General features: G+C 43.2%; 2 protein-coding genes across 3 annotated transcripts in view; one reads left to right on the top strand and one right to left on the bottom strand.

Moving 5' to 3' along the window:
* Positions 1-14,212, bottom strand: part of LOC139409263 (formin-binding protein 1-like) — a 44,278-nt gene extending 30,066 nt beyond the window's left edge. The window contains exon 1 of one of the 2 annotated variants that reach the window (XM_071154154.1): positions 14,055-14,212. In XM_071154154.1, coding sequence (XP_071010255.1) covers positions 14,055-14,078 — 24 coding nt within the window. In that variant the 5' untranslated portion in view covers positions 14,079-14,212. The remainder of the gene's footprint in view (positions 1-14,054) is intronic. The other variant, XM_071154153.1, reaches the window with a different exon arrangement.
* Positions 14,213-14,836: 624 nt separating this feature from the next.
* LOC139409741 (uncharacterized) lies at positions 14,837-18,348 on the top strand. Its single transcript, XM_071155130.1, has 9 exons — positions 14,837-14,990; positions 15,471-15,788; positions 15,889-16,085; positions 16,280-16,458; positions 16,537-16,617; positions 16,704-16,882; positions 16,998-17,190; positions 17,293-17,384; positions 18,285-18,348. Exons 1-9 carry the CDS (start codon positions 14,971-14,973, stop codon positions 18,346-18,348), a joined length of 1,323 nt encoding a protein of 440 aa, XP_071011231.1. The 5' UTR covers positions 14,837-14,970.
* The last annotated feature ends 476 nt before the right edge of the window (positions 18,349-18,824 follow it).

Here is an 18,824-nt window from a genome sequence, read left to right as displayed (position 1 = left end):
CTTTCATACAGACAATGTCTGTGTAAAACCTTTATCTCAGTGACTTGTTTATTGCAAGCCACAATCATAGGGAGTGCTTCAAAAAGTTGAATACATGTTGTGAAAAGTATCTGCCTTAAAAAAATTGCCAATGAAATTGAATGATAAGAGTAAGAACTCACAGCTGTACATTGCCTGCCTTAAGTCAGACAAATAAGGAAAAATCTAGGCTACAATTACTATTTTTCAGAAAGAGAGCAAATGTTCCGATTTTAAGCAGACATCTAATTTTCCTGTTTATGTGATTCTCTCTTGCCTTGTTTGGCTGTTGGCTGGAGAACAGCAGTCTAAGTACAGGGCTGACCCTGGTCTGCCTGACACCATCTGGGCCTGAGCTGGTGAGCTCATCACTGCTCCTGGGCCAGGGAATGACATCTGACAGGGTGGACCCAGCACTGCAGCCAGGCTCCCTGAAGAATCCACTACAACAGCACACTACACACAAACCCATAGGACAGGAAGGAGTGTGTACATCTACATTCAATACACATACGTGCTCACCAGCAGGCAGACAAGCAGGCAGACACACACACACACAAGCTCACCAGCAGGCAGACACACACAAGCTCAACAGTACTGGCCTTTTCCACCTCTAGACAGTAAAACTTCAATCTTTCCGTTGAGTGGCCTTGTGACCCCCAAGTTGTGTGCCCTGGGCATCCCATTTCCTGTTCTAATAGCGAGCTTGGGAATGCTGTTCCCTCCTCCTCCCTCATCAGCATGTTGACGGCTGGAAGCTAACTTTCACAGGACAGGACACACCACAGACAAACACATCTACTTTGGGAGAAACCTGAATCAAGGCTCAGAGAGACCTCTTCATTATTTACCTTATTTCAACAGGGAAGTAATATTGAGACTAAAGACTCGTTTGAAAATTTGCCATGCACAATACAAAAACGTCAATAGGATAGTATAGATAAACAAATATACACAATATAGATATTAAAATACAAAACAGTCAATTAAAACAAAGACATTCTTCATTATTAAATCCTCTGTCAGCTGTCTGAATTGCCCTAGGGACACCAAAGCAGCCAATCGAAACATCGTCTGGAGTTTATTCTAAACACCAGAGTTAACCAACCCTGTGAACAGGTTTGATAACTTGTCATTTTACATCTTAAACAGTGAAGTTGGGTAAGTGTGAAGCTTTGTGGAGCAGGGCTTTGTAAACAAAAAGAGCAATAATGATGTGATCTACGTGACTTTAAGAGCGGCCCAGACAACCCATTGGTTCAGAATACAGTGATGAGTAATACAACAGTCTCCTGTGATAAAACGAAGGGCGCAATGAGAAACCAGGGGTTTAAGAGTAGAGGCAGTTTGATAAATAGCATCACCATAATCAAGAACGGGGTAGAAAGGTTGACTGCACACATCGGATTCATGCTGACGAGAGGAGCGAGATCCGTTTCTGCTCAAAATCCTGCTTTAAATCTTAGCTCCTTAACGAGCTCATTTGGACTTTTTTAAACGTTAAAATCATTAACACGGTGTTAATAACAGTCAACCCAACTACCTGTCACCATTAGTACCAGACCTCTTCAAAACACAGCCAATCTTCCTGAGGCCATCTATTGTGGTATAGTTTAGGCTGTTACCCTGAGACAGGCTGCTGCTTACAGACACACAGAGATCATATAGCTGTGATTGAACAGAGCCTGACTGAATGGAGTTGTTTTTCATATCACAGATATTTCATTACTCTAGAGTTGGCCTGCTACAGAAGGCAGGAAAAACCACTTTCATAGCTATGCCACATGTCTCTATATTTAGTCCTGAAAAAAAACCTGGTCAAGTTTCATAGCAACCCAATCTGCCTCATCGTCTGCTCTGATCCTTCTGCAAAATACAACCCGACCCTGTCACACAAGTCGAGTGGCTTTTTCTGTGGCACCCAGTCAGAAAGAGGAAGCAGGCAAGGCTGGGTGAGGGTGGCCTTTGTCACAAACAATAGCGGCCTGTGGAGTTACAAAGAAGCAAAGGAGATCAGAATATCAGAGCAATATTAGCATTTTAAACACAAACGGAGGATGTTTACGCTACCGGCTCTTCCTGTAAACTAATGCAAATAGATACGGATAAACAATTTGAATACTTGATCTTGTAAGAGACACAGGACTCCACACGGACTTTTTTTTTTTTTACAAGGAGCATGTGTGCGCCTAAGTTGACAAAATGTAGACGCACAAAGAAATTTAGGAGGACAATTAAAAATATTTGAGGTAATAAAGCTAGAATCCTTACATTTTTCTAGGCACACTGGTGCTCCCAAATAAAAATGACAGGTCCCACAGCTAAATACTAAGGTGCATCTGCGAGTAAAACGTTCACACTGTTAAGCCCCGAGACAGCTGGTCACAGTTTGTTTCTTTAAAAACTATCAATTCAAATGATTAGTCTACTCATTTCCTGTGCATCAGTATATGATACGGGCTTGATGAGAATGATTAGTCTACTCATTTCCTGTGCATCAGTATATGATACGGGCTTGATGAGAATGATTAGTCTACTCATTTCCTGTGCATCAGTATATGATACGGGCTTGATGAGAATGATTAGTCTACTCATTTCCTGTGCATCAGTATATGATACGGGCTTGATGAGAATGATTAGTCTACTCATTTCCTGTGCATCAGTATATGATACGGGCTTGATGAGAATGATTAGTCTACTCATTTCCTGTGCATCAGTATATGATACGGGCTTGATGAGAATGATTAGTCTACTCATTTCCTGTGCATCAGTATATGATACAGGCTTGATGATAATGATTAGTCTACTCATTTCCTGTGCATCAGTATATGATACGGGCTTGATGAGAATGTTGTCCTGGCGGTACATGTGCCATTTTGTCCCAGCTTCCTTTGAGTTAGCAGGCATCACATGAAGGCTGGCAGAAGGAGCTGTGAGGAGTGGATCGGGAGGCCACCCTGCAGAGAACCACACACGGGCACAGAACCTGGCAGAGACAGAGGAATATAATGGGGCTGAAAGGATTTGACTGCCTACGCGATCAGAGAATCCCCCTACTACTTGAAAGGATGTGACCGTCTAGGACTTTCCTTGTCATACAGCCAAACTGTTGTGATGACACACATTAGGTCCCTGACTCCCTGTTGATATGGTCAGTGCAGTGTGTGACTGTCTCAACCCATTATGCTGCATATAGGCTATCAAAGCTTTCGTGCATCTTTGTCATTGTGTGTGTATAGATCTTTGAACCCGGGTCTAACTACTTCTATACAGGTATATGTGGTTAGAAAAACAGGCTGAAATAAACACTCAGAATGCTGAGGTGGCACAACGTTTGTTTGGCCAAGAGGGCAAAGCGTGGTCAGAGAGCAAACTTATGGGAGACAAAGTCCCCTGCCCGAGATGTAGCCTAAGACCACTGTTTGCGCAACACACACACACACACACACAAAGTAGAAAGGGCACCTCCACAGCTGGCTGCTAACCTGTCAGCATTCATCTATCTCAGTCAGCAGAGAGTCCAGCCAGCATGACTGTAGGGAATACCGAACACCTCCAAGCCTGTCAACACCCTGGCTTGTTAGTACTGTTCTATCTAATCACTCCTAATGCCCAGACACACAGGATGAAAATAGAAAGGCCTGCCATGCCTCAAGGAAGAAGTTAAATCCCAGGTCCAGTGTTGAGGACATTGATGTGACAACAATGTGGGGATGTTGAAGTGGCTGCTGTTGGGCCATGGTGACTCATGAACTTAATAATACACACATTGACTCGGAGGTGACAGATCGTAAATTACTGTTTAATATCTATACATCATTATATCCTCTTAGTATGAATAGCGTTAGGTTCAAGCTCTGTGTGTATGAGAAGCATCATTATTTAGTGGACTGCAGGAATGTGCACTCCCAGCATCTCAAGGCCTCTCCTGGCTGATAAAAAGTCCTGTGATATGCACGGAGGAGCACAGACAAATCCTGTGTGATGGAAAAGTACATCTTTGTGGAAGGGAGGGGGTGGGAGCTCAGGGTGTAAGTGGACACTGTATTGAATGTATGTATTCAGCTGGATCTTCACCGAGTAAACATTTGAAACTCCAACGAGTTTGAGGTCTTCTGTACAATAAATATGTTTATTCCATTTTGAGATATTGGTCTTCCTATCAGTATCAAAGCACAATCAAGGAACACCTCCACTCTTTAACAGCCACCTTATTTCCTGCCCCTTCCAAGTGCCCCTTGAACTGTGAACAAGACAGAGTGAATACATCCTCCTCCTCTCGCGGCCTGCTGGGTGATACACAAAGAAATGGCTGACATGACTAATGGCACACAGTGCAGAGGGTCCCAGTGAGTTCATACTACTACTAAAGCCATTGGCTGCCTTTAAGGATCCCCACCCGTAAAATAGAGGCTCCAAACATCCGCTATGAATTAATCTGTAGCAGCAAGCCGGCTGGGTCTGGGGCAGGAACCAGTTTACTTCCTGACATCCTTTTTCACTTAAGAGAGGGGACAGAGCTCTATAGAGAGAAGAGAGAAAATAGGGCTATAGAGAGAGAGAGAGAGAGAGAGGAGGAGGACAGGGCTGTGGACAGAGAAGTGAGAGAGAAATGGGGACGAGAGAGAGAGAGAGGACAGTGGTGTATGGAGAAGAGAGAAAAGGGGGATGAGAGAAAGGAGGACAGGGCTCTATAAAGAGAAGAGAGAAAGGGGGCTGTTGGGAGAGAGAGAGAGAGGACAGAGCTGTGGTCAGAGAAGTGAGAGAGAAATGGGGAAGAGAGAAAGACAAAGGAGAGGAAGAGAATAGGGGAAGACAGGAAGAGAGGGTTGGAGAAACAGAGAGAGAATAGGGGAAGACAGGAAGAGAGAGTGTTGGAGAAACAGAGAGAGAATAGGGGAAGACAGGAAGAGAGAGGGTTGGAGAAACAAAGAGAATAGGGGAAGACAGGAAGAGAGAGGGTTGGAGAAACAAAGAGAATAGGGGAAGACAGGAAGAGAGAGGGTTGGAGAAACAAAGAGAATAGGGGAAGACAGGAAGAGAGAGGGTTGGAGAAACAAAGAGAGAATAGGGGAAGACAGGAAGAGAGAGGGTTGGAGAAACAAAGAGAGAATAGGGGAAGACAGGAAGAGAGAGGGTTGGAGAAACAAAGAGAATAGGGGAAGACAGGAAGAGAGGGTTGAAGAAACAAAGAGAGAATAGGGGAAGACAGGAAGAGAGGGTTGAAGAAACAAAGAGAGAATAGGGGAAGACAGGAAGAGAGAGGGTTGGAGAAACAAAGAGAATAGGGGAAGACAGGAAGAGAGAGGGTTGGAGAAACAAAGAGAGAATAGGGGAAGACAGGAAGAGAGAGGGTTAGAGAAACAAAGAGAATAGGGGAAGACAGGAAGAGAGAGGGTTAGAGAGACAGAAAGAGAATAGGGGAAGGGGGAAGATAGAGGACACTGTCCACATGACAAGGGCACTGCCATAATGTAGCACAGCAGGGCCACATCGCAAGTTCACAACTGTATAGGCTCCTTTAGTTTCCTGGCCAGTTAGAACCCCCATGTGGCAGGAGCCTCAGCCTCAGTCCAGCCAGGCTGTTTCCAACTCCTGTCCTGGGGGCACTGACAGGCTGACCTCAACCAGAAAACCTGCCCAAGCCACAAACATGAACCACGGGCCACCACAGCTATTCTTATCTGGACCAAAAGGAAACTCTTCTCCCTCTGCGAGTGTATTATGACAGCACATCCATTCTCACTCAGGCTCCCTGCGGAGTGAGCAGCAGGAGAGGAAAGAATGTTGAAATGTTTTCAAAGTCAGGATGGGAATGTTTGTATGTTCTGCCGTCCCAGTAAATCATCTGCTGGACAAGGAGTCCAGAGAAGTTCCTGGCCCAGCTTGTTTAGAGGCTGAGGGGGCAGCCTGGGCCCGAGGGGGGGGGGGGGGGGGGGGGGGGGGGGGTAAGCAAATCTGGTGGGCCCTTATATCCCTTCCTAGCTCGATCCAGAGCCTCCTGCCAAACATAATAGATAAAAAGCCAACTAACGTGACCATAAGAAGTCCTCCGGTGCAGTCCAGCACAGCAGCTTGAGTCAGCTGAATGGACCGGAAATGGAAACCTTTCCCTGTGCAATATGACAAGGTCATTTCAATGCTCTGCAGTCCTTCATATGGGACTTGAGGATTAGTTAAAGGGAAATAAATAAAAAAAGTTCAACTTCATATTCATCAACTACAGCATCACCCCAACAGTTTTACTACAAAACATAGAAATGCACCATTTTCACATATGTTGATGTTGGGGTGATGCTGAAGATGAACATGAGGTTGTCATTTTTTTATTTATTTTAAATGTCCCTTTAAAAAGGTGAAGGCTCTGAACTGAAAAATGATTTGAACCTTTTATAGTAGAGTAGCCCTGTGATCCATGAGACCCTTCCAGCAAAATGAACCAGAGAAGATCTTTCCCTAACAATCTTTTAGATGTGTCCCTGCCTCCCTCTGAAGAGAGGTGGAGAGTGTGTGTGTGTGTGTGTGTGTGTGTGAGCTAGCACATATGCGAGAGAGAAATCAGAACGCCACTGTTTCTGTCTGCCCCAGTCACCACACAGCGCCTGGTATATGAAGTGACAGTTAAAAGGCATTCCTTGGTAGACTCCAGCTGTGGTGTTATAGTGTGGGCCCCAACAAGGTCCTCGTCTCTGTCCCCGTCAACACCTTTGTTCCCCACGTCTCAGCCCATCAGCACAGAGGTCAACTGAAGAGAACCGAGCGCTTTGAACAACTTCCCATCCCATCTCGTTTCTATGACAGGGCTGTGAAATGTTATTCTGATTTAATGCAGAACAGGACTGATTCTACACAGAATTGTAGCATGTGACATTCGGGTCAGACACACTGACCTCATTTTATTCACCATCTAGTTCAGTGTCATTTTCTGCTTTCTCTCTCTGCGAATCACAGTGTGACGTCATTAGACCAGTGATAGAATTACAGTAGGTTACATGCTTTTATTAACACAACTCTGATGAAAGGAATCAAGTGGGAGAGTGAATCCTTTGATGAATAATAGTATCATGATTGATCAACATCTGGCCTCCCTCTGCTGTCTGCTCTGTTACTGCCATTTAACAGTGGCATTTGTTCAGCACTACAGTTTTAGTGTGTGTGGCTGGGGATCAGCAGAGGAGGATGGGGGTTCACGAGGCCTGCATCCCCCACCCACCTCTTCCTGGCCATTCAACACTGGGGCTCATACCAGCCCCAACTAATTTCAAGGTGACTTTGAGCAGTTAGCAGAGCTTATCACCCTCTCTCTGCTGTGTGAACTGAGTAGACACCAGTGGTGCCTGTGAAAATGTGGCTCAGATGAAATGTTTCACCATAAAATAACAGAAGGAAATAGACATCTCCCTATGCATGTTGACTACACAAGTCTGCAGCCTGAGAGGTGTTGAGCCTGCTTCACTTCGTCAACTAGAGTGTAGGTTAGTGAATCCCTGTCACGCTTGGCTAATCGACTACTTTGTTTAATAATTAACTTCAGAACGGTAGCCTACATTTCCTGCACTGGTAAATGGTTGTCTTGTAAAACACAGCCTACAGCATATGGGCTGATCCTGATACTCAGGTCTAGGCTGCTCTGGGTCACCGCCAAATGTCCTGTTTTTCGTACATGAGAAAGTCAATTACCTGACTTGAATATGTTCAGAAAGTCATTATTCTTTCCGAGAAAAGGGTTACCGAGCAAGCATATGGTGTAGTAAATTGTCAGCAAGCTCAGTGAAATACATTCTGGGAGAGACACGTCCCCTTGTCTGCCTGTCCGATGGTTCCACAGCAACAACTAACCAATCAACATGTTAGTATGCAGATCACTAAAAGAAACCATAATCATTATTTTTCCTGATAGGCTATAACATGTTCTTCCTACTCGGCTCATTGTCTTGGGAAGGAAAACAGCAGCCTGTGAATCAATAGGAAGTTTAAATGTCCTCAAAAGACAAAACTCCTGGAATCCTGCCACACACACACACACACACACACACACACACACACACACACTACTCAATTCCCCCCTAACTAAAGTGGTTCAGTCTGTATTTATCTGGTCGATAAGCAATACATTGCTTTGTCATCTAAACAAAAAAGGTGACACAATGCGGTCCACTTTCTCATGTCTTTTTTCCCCTTCATGTAAACAGACCCAAATAATTAGTCAAGCTGCAAGAGGCCCAGCAAAAATGAATGGGGAGTCAGTGAACTCTGTTACCCTCTCATACAACTCCAGCCAACACTCAGAGAGCCCACGCTAAAGCGCAATTCATTTTCCATGCTTGCAGAACAATGGCTGCCAAATGTGCAAAGTTCTTAGAACAAAAGCAGAAATGAAATGAATGGACAGCAGGTCTAAGACAACCACTGCTTGTGTGGCACAAAATAACTTGCAGTGCCAGTGACAATACTCAGTCTCCATTCAACGGTTCAAATGCATGGCCAGGACTTATTTATTACGACCTGTTATGCCCCGTTTATTACCGTCAATGAGGAAAGAGGATTACTGAAAACGGTGCAACACTACAGTTCAGGTGATATGCATGTTTGTAGTGTGGATGTCCAGAGAACAGATTTGAATCACAACAATACCACCTCACCTGGCTGAGGTTGCTGGTGGGCTGTTTTGTACACATTGGGCAAAGGCATCAGACGGACATTAACCCCAGCAGTGACAAAAGCCTTTAGCGCTCCAGAGCAATAAGATAACCCAGTATGAGGACCCTGTTGGTGTAAAGTTGTGGGAGAGTCAGCTGACCTACCTGTATGAACCCAGGACACAACACCAGTTTCTGTTCCTGACATTCAAAAAGTCTACCAAGTCATGAGTTTATAGCCTAAATTATAAGGTCAAAAGGGTATTCATTCACCTTGTGAGACATTAGCTGTGTTCCCAAGGATACTTGTCACAGAAGGTGGAAAATGACTGTTGTAGCCAATGTTCCAAACTTACATTTTGGCATTCAAACCAGACAAATGATAATGACTGTATTGAGAGTAATTTTTGCTAAAATTCCCACACTTTCCATGTAAAATTCCTAATGCTTTGACTAATGTCTTGTGTAACTGTCTGCAACAGAATGCAGAACCTGAAGCATCATCACCGAACTGGCATCCATTCAAGAGGATTTAAAAAGTCCCGAAACGTAGTGTATTCATGCACTGCATTTGGGGATTTGGGGACCTAACATAATGACTTTAGGCTACAACACACAACACTATAGCTAGTGACCATGGCAGTTAACCAGGAAAGACAATTAAGTTCTGCAATATGCTTAGTTACAACCTATGGCTAGGTTACATGTTCCGGATTAGCTAAAACTAAATTGGATTCTAAGAAAGAGCACAGAAACGGAGGTTACATGGTCCATTAAATCCTGTCAGGGATGGGAAGAGTTGCAGAGATCAGAGTGGGGACATGTTTTCAGAGAGCACCAGCCTAACAGGAAGAGCCCAGCAGCTGTGTTTTCAATGTGACTTGTCAGAGGACAGACACAGTGCCAGCAGAGAACATTAAACATGAATTGTGTGTAAATCTCAACTAGATTGCTCTCATTACCCTGGGGTTGTACTGTAGAAGGAAGGTGTTACACTGTCATGAAACAAAGCTTGGCTGAGAACAAAACATAATTTTACAAATTTCTTTTAAATATTTTTTTTATCAGAATTGAGCCAGGCTTTCTTGAGAGTAATGAGCAATCAACATCTCCTCCCTCAATGCATGATCCCAAAAACCAAAACAGGAGATTGTAATGCCTTGTAGACCCACACGATTTCCACACCGCAAACGAAAAGGAGAACTCTGCATTTCACCTGAGATTTACAGTTTGGTCAATGTCCTACTGTTTTAAATCTGTGGTGGATTTGAAATGTCCTCATTTGAAACCGTTCTCTTTGCACCTGACTGGAAATAGGTCAGAGACAAAAGAAATATGCAGGGTCATGGTGAACCATTGTCTCAGTCAGCCCTCCATTGATGTGACAAGATCTCTACAACTTGATAGAATAGAATCCCAAATACAGACCAATTATAGCCTACTCATTAGTCATCATTACCCAGTCTTCTTTCACCATGGTTGTCAGTGGAAGGAAGCAAGGGCCCCTCTGTGAAGACTAGCAGGCAGAGAGTTTAGCATCTCTCATCTTGGCCTGCTGGACTCACCTGACTTAACCCCATGTTGTCCAGATTAACACTAAGAAAAAAGCCTGGACAAAGGAGGTCCACCAGACAACCCACAAATCATAGGAGCGGACTGGGAGCAACACAGAATGTGAATCACCTTCCTCAAACATCTATTATAGATGGGCTACATTATTCACAGGACATGGAATTAACCCATCACAGATAATATAGTAATATCTGATGTATCGCTCTATACAGGGGGAATGGCTTGAATTGATGCTGCAAAAATCTGCATTAGGCCTTTTGCAATAACAGAGGAGGAGGGTTTCAGGTTGTCAAAAACATGCCAGAATCCCAGGGCCAGGATGATGATCCAGTCAGCAGGATTAGCATTAATTGAACAGTCTTAAACTGAGCTCTGCTGCTTCTGCTACTCCCTTCTAAAGCTCTGACAGTCAGCGAGGCGTTACAATGCACCATCCACATAGAAGACACACACTGTGTCTAGAGATCATGAGCAACCCCCCCCCCCAATAGTAAAAACCCCTTTCAGAACTCCCTAAGAATCAGATAAGAGGCACGGGCGTTCAAATCATTCTGACAGATCATGGGTCATTTACCTTGTAAAAAGAAAAAAAGACCCCAAAGACAGCCAAGTGTGTCCAGGGCAGGCTTTATCAAGCGGAAAATTAGAGGGGCATGAAATAGCAGAAAGCAAAAACTAGGGGAATGAGGACGACTCACCAGGCAAAATAGCTGAGCACCGTCTAAAAATTAATGTATAAGGACCCCACTTCTTTAAGTGTTTGATATATCAACCTCATGTTGCACTGTTTGATATCAGAGAAATCCCTGACTGCATCTTTAAAAAAGTATGGTATGTCAGCTTGCCAACTCGCAACACAAGTCTCGATAAAATAGATGAAGCCACACTGTAAACCACAACCAACTCTTTCCTCCAATATTAGGTCTAATGGCCTGACATGTCTCAGCTAATAATGAGCTATACTTTTTTTGCCATAAAACTGCACAACAAACGTGACTAATGGACTAAATTCTGTGCAGATAAAGCAAAGAAAAATGTACTAATGCATGCAACCCAAAGCCGCAGGCATCCTGGCTATGCAGTAGGGACTCCACCGATCAAATCCCTGTTGAGCTGTGATGCCTCCTGATCCACCTCCCTCTCTCGTTGATTATTTTACTGCCTCTTCTGTTTTGTCCTGTGTAATTTACCTAGGCAGGGCAGCATTTCCCCCCAATGTTCCCAGTCCGCCTCTCAGAATGCATGGGAACAAACGTTACGCACTATTCCCCATCTGTCTCCAAAACCCTGTCTTCCTCCTCCTCCGTTCACACTCTCCCTGTTTAACACCTCCCTAAGCCATGCCTGTAGCACAGCTTCCCTTTATTAAAAGACAACATCCACACACTCCTCTACACAATCCTGTGATTCCACTCTCAGCAACCTCACTGAGGGGAAACGACTTAAGGGTGTGTGCCGGGGACTGACTGCAATAGCAGGTCTCAGGTGTGATTTAACGTCCGTGACCTTAATTGATCTCTCTCCCTCTCGATCCCTCTTCTCACACAAATGACCAACCTCACATTAACCATGATCATCATCATTCAAAGCAGTTGCAAGCAACAAAACATAAACTAGCCTAGAAGAAATCTGTTATGAAAAAGAATGCTAGAATAACTGTTGATAGCCTGTGTGCTCAGCTTGGTAACACTTAACCTCACACTGATCTCCAGTCAGTCAGTTAGACATGTCAACACCATGTAAAAGTATGTGTTAATCTCAGGCATTAGGTCTCAACGCCATGGATGAATGCCAGGTGGACAGAGAAATGAGAAACGTGAAAGGGTCTACAGTAATGAACCCTGAGCCCAAAATCATACTGTCAATGTGATGACACTCCTAACAAACACCCGTCATACCGTGACCACAAACAGTGATAGGCTTAGTTGTGTTTTGATTGCATTGTAGTTCGTTTACATTTCTGAATATTCGATTGTGAAAGCAGACAGCTATTAGCATGTGTTGGGCAATCTCTGTTGTTCTAAAGTAGAAATACAGAATTACAAGACCTCAATGTGACATTGGATAGAAGGACCAGGCCTAAATGAATTGAATTCATAAAAAGAGACAAGGCAGATAACATCGGTGTTACTGTGCTAACGACGCAAATTCAATCTGCAAATGTAGATTTATTTTAGCGAACCAGACACTCTGGGGAAATAACCCAATTATGTTTTGAGGGAGATTCCTGATTGAGATTTAGGAGTAAAAGAATATGGAATGGACATTTTGAATCAAGTTGGTTCCCGCGTGGCACACATTTAAAATATAAGGGATAAGGGCCTAACACATGCACCCAGACAATTAGCCACATAATCCTGCAAATCTGGGGTAAATAGTCAATAGCAGTAATCCGCTGTGCAACATGAGTCCTAGAAAGCAAGGGTGGTTATTGTGTCTACACAGCAAGGAGAATGTGTTTAGCATGCAAATCAATACAATTGAATTGCACAATGTTGGAAAAGTTAGGCATTTTACATCATGGTGCATTAGGTTAGGAGTATAGCCTACTTGCTGAAACCTTTATCATACAGACAGCTCTTGCAAGCAAACAGTATGAGCCTCACAGGGCAGACATGCTATACAGAATGTTTTTTTTTTTCATGAAAAACTGTAGCAAATAGACATTTTCTCAGCAATTTTGGTTCATCATACTGAAGTGAACCCATATGTGCCACATTGTCACATGTTGACTAAGGCTTCAACATATTGTTCTGTTCTCTCAAACTGCATGACAGTGCAGTTCTGTCTATCAATGTTAGCTAGCTATCAATGTAATTGGTATGAAATAGGCCAATTACTTCCTTGACTATCATTTTGGCAGCAACACTGCAGGTTTTGCAACTGTACATTTTAGAATTATAAGGAGGAGAAGCTGCACTGGTAAGCTACCGGTGATGACCAAAGCGTTTTATGGGCAACACCCTTGTCACTGGAATAGCTACATTTCATATGAGTTCAATGTCCCTGATAAGTGAAGATTATGTTCTCAATAACAAGTAACATGGTAGATGGCTACATGCACAAAGTAAATAAGACAATAAACACCTTGGACAAGCCGGATGATGTAGCCAGGGCAAGGGGCTGGCAGTCATAGACAAGCCAGACCAGACAGAACATGACAAAGACGGTACCTTGAATTAGCTCCCCAAAAGGTCTGTTCAATAGGCAGTTCATTGTTATATTGGTAAAATAATAGTCTACTATTGTTTAGCTGATTATATGAATTGCGCAATCTCCTAGAAAATTGGGAGCAATGGTTAAGCTTGACGAGTCACTCACAAAGACCCAGCGAGGAAGCAGAGCAAATAAATAACCTCGAGATTTTAGAACCAAGTTATTCTAAATGTGCACGTGTATTGTTTCATGCTGGGGTAGTAGATCCATACGAGCATCGAGAGAACAGTACAGGGGTTTGCTTACTAGCCACCAGTGTCTGTCTTTGAACTAAGAAACAGGGTGTGATAGGCGCCCTATTCATCTGCTAAAAATAATAAATTAAGGGTCCGAAATCAAGCCACAGTCAGAGACATGTTAGGATAACAAGTGAGCAAATGATCTGCCTTGCTTGGCTGATATTTGTCCACGTATTGCCTATTGTTTACCGTCTCTATGGTAAAGGTGCATGTCAGGATTAGCCTGCTTAGCTGGCTAGCTTTACACAATTCTAGTAAGGTACCCGAGCACCTTCATTGAATTCGTGCCAAGTTGTGTGGCAGCTAGGTGTGTAGTCCACACAAGAACAAAGAGAGCAAAATAGTTTATACCAATAGCTAGCAAACTTACCCAAAGCTCCGTTCCCCAAGTCATTGCGGACTCCCCTTGTTAATAAACCCCCAGATTGTCAGCGTATTCCCCGCTCAAAACTCGCCAAGGTTGCGTTTCCAATCGTTTGCCGTCGTCTGTGGTGTAGCTACTCCTTGCTCACTCTGGAGGAGCTGTCTGATTTAGCCTTGCTGGAGGAAGTTGGGATCTAGCAGAGGATACAGATAAACGGGAGGTTCAGGTTCTCCAATAACATTTTCAAGGCATGCATATTATTTAGTATTAATTAGAAATCAAGCAAATAATTATATAATTTAAGTAAACACATACAATAATTGAGTTAAATCAAATTAGTTATTCTAGAACTATGCTGATAAAATAATCCCCTTCACACAATTTTTTTTATTTACCAAATTTGATGGGGAGGGCAAGATTTTATGAAGAAAATGTGTCAATCGATTAATTTTGTATTAGCTCCTATTAGCTCCTATGTATTAGCTCCTATCATATTAGCTCCTATCGACCATTTGATCAGTTGTCACAACAATCACCTATGGATTATTTGGTTGGAATCATTTGCCTAAAAAGTTAGCCACATTAAGTAATTAATCGTTTATTTAACTCTTACTGTTGAATGAAAAATGATGTAGGACACAAACATTAGTGGGGAATATCAAGGGGCTTTAATGTCAAATTTTTAATGAATGACGCCGTAACCTGAGTTCTGTGGTTGACTAACATGCTTGATATTTTTTTATTGATTCTTAACTACCGCCATCTAGTGGTATGTATAGGGTATGGTCTAGCAAGATGGGCGCGTTGAAGGATCACTTTTGTTTCCGCCCAGACGTTAATTCGTGTAACACCTAGAAGCGAAGTCCATTTGTAATGGAAATAAACTTGAGATACGTCTAATATTTTACGCAGCTAAACAGTCATGTACAGTTGCCTTTCAAGGTAAGTACTATGGTGCATGTAGTCCAAAGTAGATAGCTATGTCATATTGCTGAGATTGTTACAAAGCTAGGTAACGACAGCTGCTAGCTAGTTCACAACAGCCAAAATACTGTGATGACCTTTGGCATACTTAGCAAGCTGACGTGCATATTGTAGCTGTGTGTTACTTTGTAACACTGAATGGTGCAAAATGGTTTGCTACACAGGACGTTGGTGGCACATTTAATTGGGGAGGAATGGCTGGAGAAGAATTGGTGGAATGGTATCAAATACATGGTTCCCATGTGTTTGATGCCATCCCATTTGCTCCGTTCCTGCTGTTATGAGCCGTACTCCCCTCAGCTGCCTCCACTGGTCTTCTACGATGTTTACAAATTAGCTACACTGTCAACAAATTAGAAATAACGGGGCGTGTTGTCAATTAGCTAGATTTCCACATTAAAACATTCTCTACATTGTCATTCATTCATTGCTTTTCAGGGGTTTGAGGACCAAAGGCAGACTATGTCCTGGTTATGTCTCCTCTCAGTCACCTCTATGGAACGTTGACCCGTGCACACACAGGCGTCCAGAACGCTGTTTACACTTAAGGACATCAGCAGGTAACCTATGGCAACCTTTGGCACACATTCTCTCAGGCCAAGCTAAGCAGCTGCCAGTGGCAGCCTACTTGATGAGCACCAGTGTGCACAGAAGACGATTGCCAAGTGCCTTTCCAGTTTTAGATGAAGCCCTTCAGCCAATTCACAATGACGTATTTGAGGCTAACCTACGAAACAGCCAGGCATGCCAAGAAAGGTAGGTCGAAACTCCATACACCTCAGCAATCTCAGTGTATCAACTAGTTTTCAATTTCTGCTGTATAGTATTAGCCTTTTGACCATGGTGGCACTTCCAGGTATATTGAATACATGGAGAAGGTGAAGAAGGGGGGTGGGGAGAATGCAGTAAAGAGGCACACCCAGAGAAACAAGAAGATGTTGGTTACGGACCGTCTTCGCATGCTGTTTGATGACGGATACTACTTTGAGCTGTCTCCCTTCGCTGGAATGGGCCTACCCTATGGAGACATCCCCTCAGCAGGCTGTCTCACTGGTAGAGGGTTCTCTGCTCTGTCAGTGACGGATGTTCTTAATGCATGCTTATCACTCAGAAACTTGAAATGTCCAACCTGAAATTTGGCAGCAAGGGAAATGTCTTGTTCCAGTGCATTGTAAAACAATATGTATAAGTAAGAATGAGTTATACTCAGCCTTATTGTTTCCTTGTGCACTTCTTCACTGTTACAGGTATAGGTAAAATCAACGGGTTGTGGTGTGTGTTTATTGCCAATGATGCTACTGTGAGTGGTGGTACAGCCTATCCCATAACCGTCAAGAAGCAGCTCAGAGCCCAGGATGTAGCTATCCAGAACCGACTTCCTTGTGTCTACTTGGTGGATAGTGGAGGTGCATTCCTTCCTCTTCAGGTATGAACTCAACTCATTGAGATTAATACCACTGATGAATGACTCAATACGTAATTGCTAAGTTTACTCCATCCACAGTCTGAGATTTTCCCTGATAAAAACCAAGGAGGACGTACTTTCTACAATGAAGCCATCATGTCTGCCATGAAGATCCCTCAGGTGAGACAGAAATGCTAAACATCCCATTGAAGACAATCCAAACACAATATTTTCTACCCATGAATGTTGTATCTTACTCCCTCTAGGTATCCGTGGTTTGTGGTTCATGTACAGCTGGCGGTGCATACATCCCCACTATGGCAGAAGAGACTGTGATGGTGCACCGGATCGGGACGATATTCCTGGGCGGACCGCCCTTGGTGAAAGCTGCCACAGGGGAAGAAGTCTCCCCAGAGAATCTGGGTGGGGCCACACTCCATGCAGAGTGAGTGAGTGAGTGGAAAGCCGACAAACTCTCAAGTTCTCTGTGCGATTCACTATACTACTATATCTGCACTAATAGGCTCAAACTTCACCTCCCCCTCCCCGTGCTGTTTCAGAGTGAGCGGCTGTGTGGACCACTTTGCCTCTGTGGAGAAGGAGGCCTATGAAACCACACGTAACATAATCTCTACCCTCAACTTTGAGCTGCCCGAGGAGGACGAGGCAGGGGTGGAGGAGCCTCTACATAGTGTGGAGGAGTTGATGGGTCTGGCCCCACGGGACTATGAACACAGCCTGGAGGTCAAGCTGGTCAGCTCAACACACACTTAAACCAACAGTCACATCTCATGGGGATGTTTTAGAATTACAATTATTCTGTTACTTTTTTTTCTGTTATTTTTTTCTGGTCAGATCCTGAGTCGGCTGACTGATGGCAGTAAGTTCCAGGAATTCAAGGCTCGATATGGAACAACCCTTGTGACTGGTTTTGCCAGAATTAGCAGGTAAGAGTTGTTGATTGACAGTCTTTAGTCTTGAAGTATTTACCTGACCTCCTTCAATGGTTTAGTAGATTTTATCTTAGAGGTCAGACTTTTACATCTCCCTTCATTATGCATACATTTTAATGTATTTTATTTGCTTCAGAAAGTTGCTGTATATTGGAACCTCTTAAAACCTCTATTTTCCGATAACATTTATTAACTGACACATTTTTGAAGCAGACTGTTTAGTAAAAGAGCATCAGGAGATTAACGGTTAACCCTGTTAATTTGCAAATTAGATTAGTGTGCTTCTGTGTTCCAACCAGTCAAATCTTTCCCTACCCCAACAAGAGTCAGATTAAGATGGGCAATGTTTTTGAATGAGAACACAAGGGAAAACAAGTCACTTCAGCCAGCTTTCATCTGCTTACTAGCCACCAGTGTCTGTCTTTGAACTAAGAAACAGGGTGTGATAGGCGCCCTATTCATCTGCTAAAAATAATAAATTAAGGGTCCGAAATCAAGCCACAGTCAGAGACATGTTAGGATAACAAGTGAGCAAATGATCTGCCTTGCTTGGCTGATATTTGTCCACGTATTGCCTATTGTTTACCGTCTCTATGGTAAAGGTGCATGTCAGGATTAGCCTGCTTAGCTGGCTAGCTTTACACAATTCTAGTAAGGTACCCGAGCACCTTCATTGAATTCGTGCCAAGTTGTGTGGCAGCTAGGTGTGTAGTCCACACAAGAACAAAGAGAGCAAAATAGTTTATACCAATAGCTAGCAAACTTACCCAAAGCTCCGTTCCCCAAGTCATTGCGGACTCCCCTTGTTAATAAACCCCCAGATTGTCAGCGTATTCCCCGCTCAAAACTCGCCAAGGTTGCGTTTCCAATCGTTTGCCGTCGTCTGTGGTGTAGCTACTCCTTGCTCACTCTGGAGGAGCTGTCTGATTTAGCCTTGCTGGAGGAAGTTGGGATCTAGCAGAGGATACAGATAAACGGGAGGTTCAGGTTCTCCAATAACATTTTCAAGGCATGCATATTATTTAGTATTAATTAGAAATCAAGCAAATAATTATATAATTTAAGTAAACACATACAATAATTGAGTTAAATCAAATTAGTTATTCTAGAACTATGCTGATAAAATAATCCCCTTCACACAATTTTTTTTATTTACCAAATTTGATGGGGAGGGCAAGATTTTATGAAGAAAATGTGTCAATCGATTAATTTTGTATTAGCTCCTATTAGCTCCTATGTATTAGCTCCTATCATATTAGCTCCTATCGACCATTTGATCAGTTGTCACAACAATCACCTATGGATTATTTGGTTGGAATCATTTGCCTAAAAAGTTAGCCACATTAAGTAATTAATCGTTTATTTAACTCTTACTGTTGAATGAAAAATGATGTAGGACACAAACATTAGTGGGGAATATCAAGGGGCTTTAAT

The sequence above is a fragment of the Oncorhynchus clarkii genome, chromosome 5 (assembly GCF_045791955.1).
Source record: "Oncorhynchus clarkii lewisi isolate Uvic-CL-2024 chromosome 5, UVic_Ocla_1.0, whole genome shotgun sequence".
Classification (NCBI taxonomy): Eukaryota; Metazoa; Chordata; class Actinopteri; order Salmoniformes; family Salmonidae; genus Oncorhynchus; species Oncorhynchus clarkii.
Note: the sequence above shows the minus strand (reverse complement) of the source record. Positions and strands in the feature narration are given on the sequence as shown.

What these genes read in the sequence shown, in the direction of transcription:
- LOC139409741 (XM_071155130.1), top strand. Translation starts at nt 14,971, where the DNA reads ATGTACAGTTGCCTTTCAAG. An exon ending in CTCAGCAGGCTGTCTCACTG is followed by an intron (nt 16,086 to 16,279) that starts GTAGAGGGTTCT and finishes TCACTGTTACAG; the next exon opens with GTATAGGTAAAATCAACGGG. An exon ending in GGGGCCACACTCCATGCAGA is followed by an intron (nt 16,883 to 16,997) that starts GTGAGTGAGTGA and finishes GTGCTGTTTCAG; the next exon opens with AGTGAGCGGCTGTGTGGACC.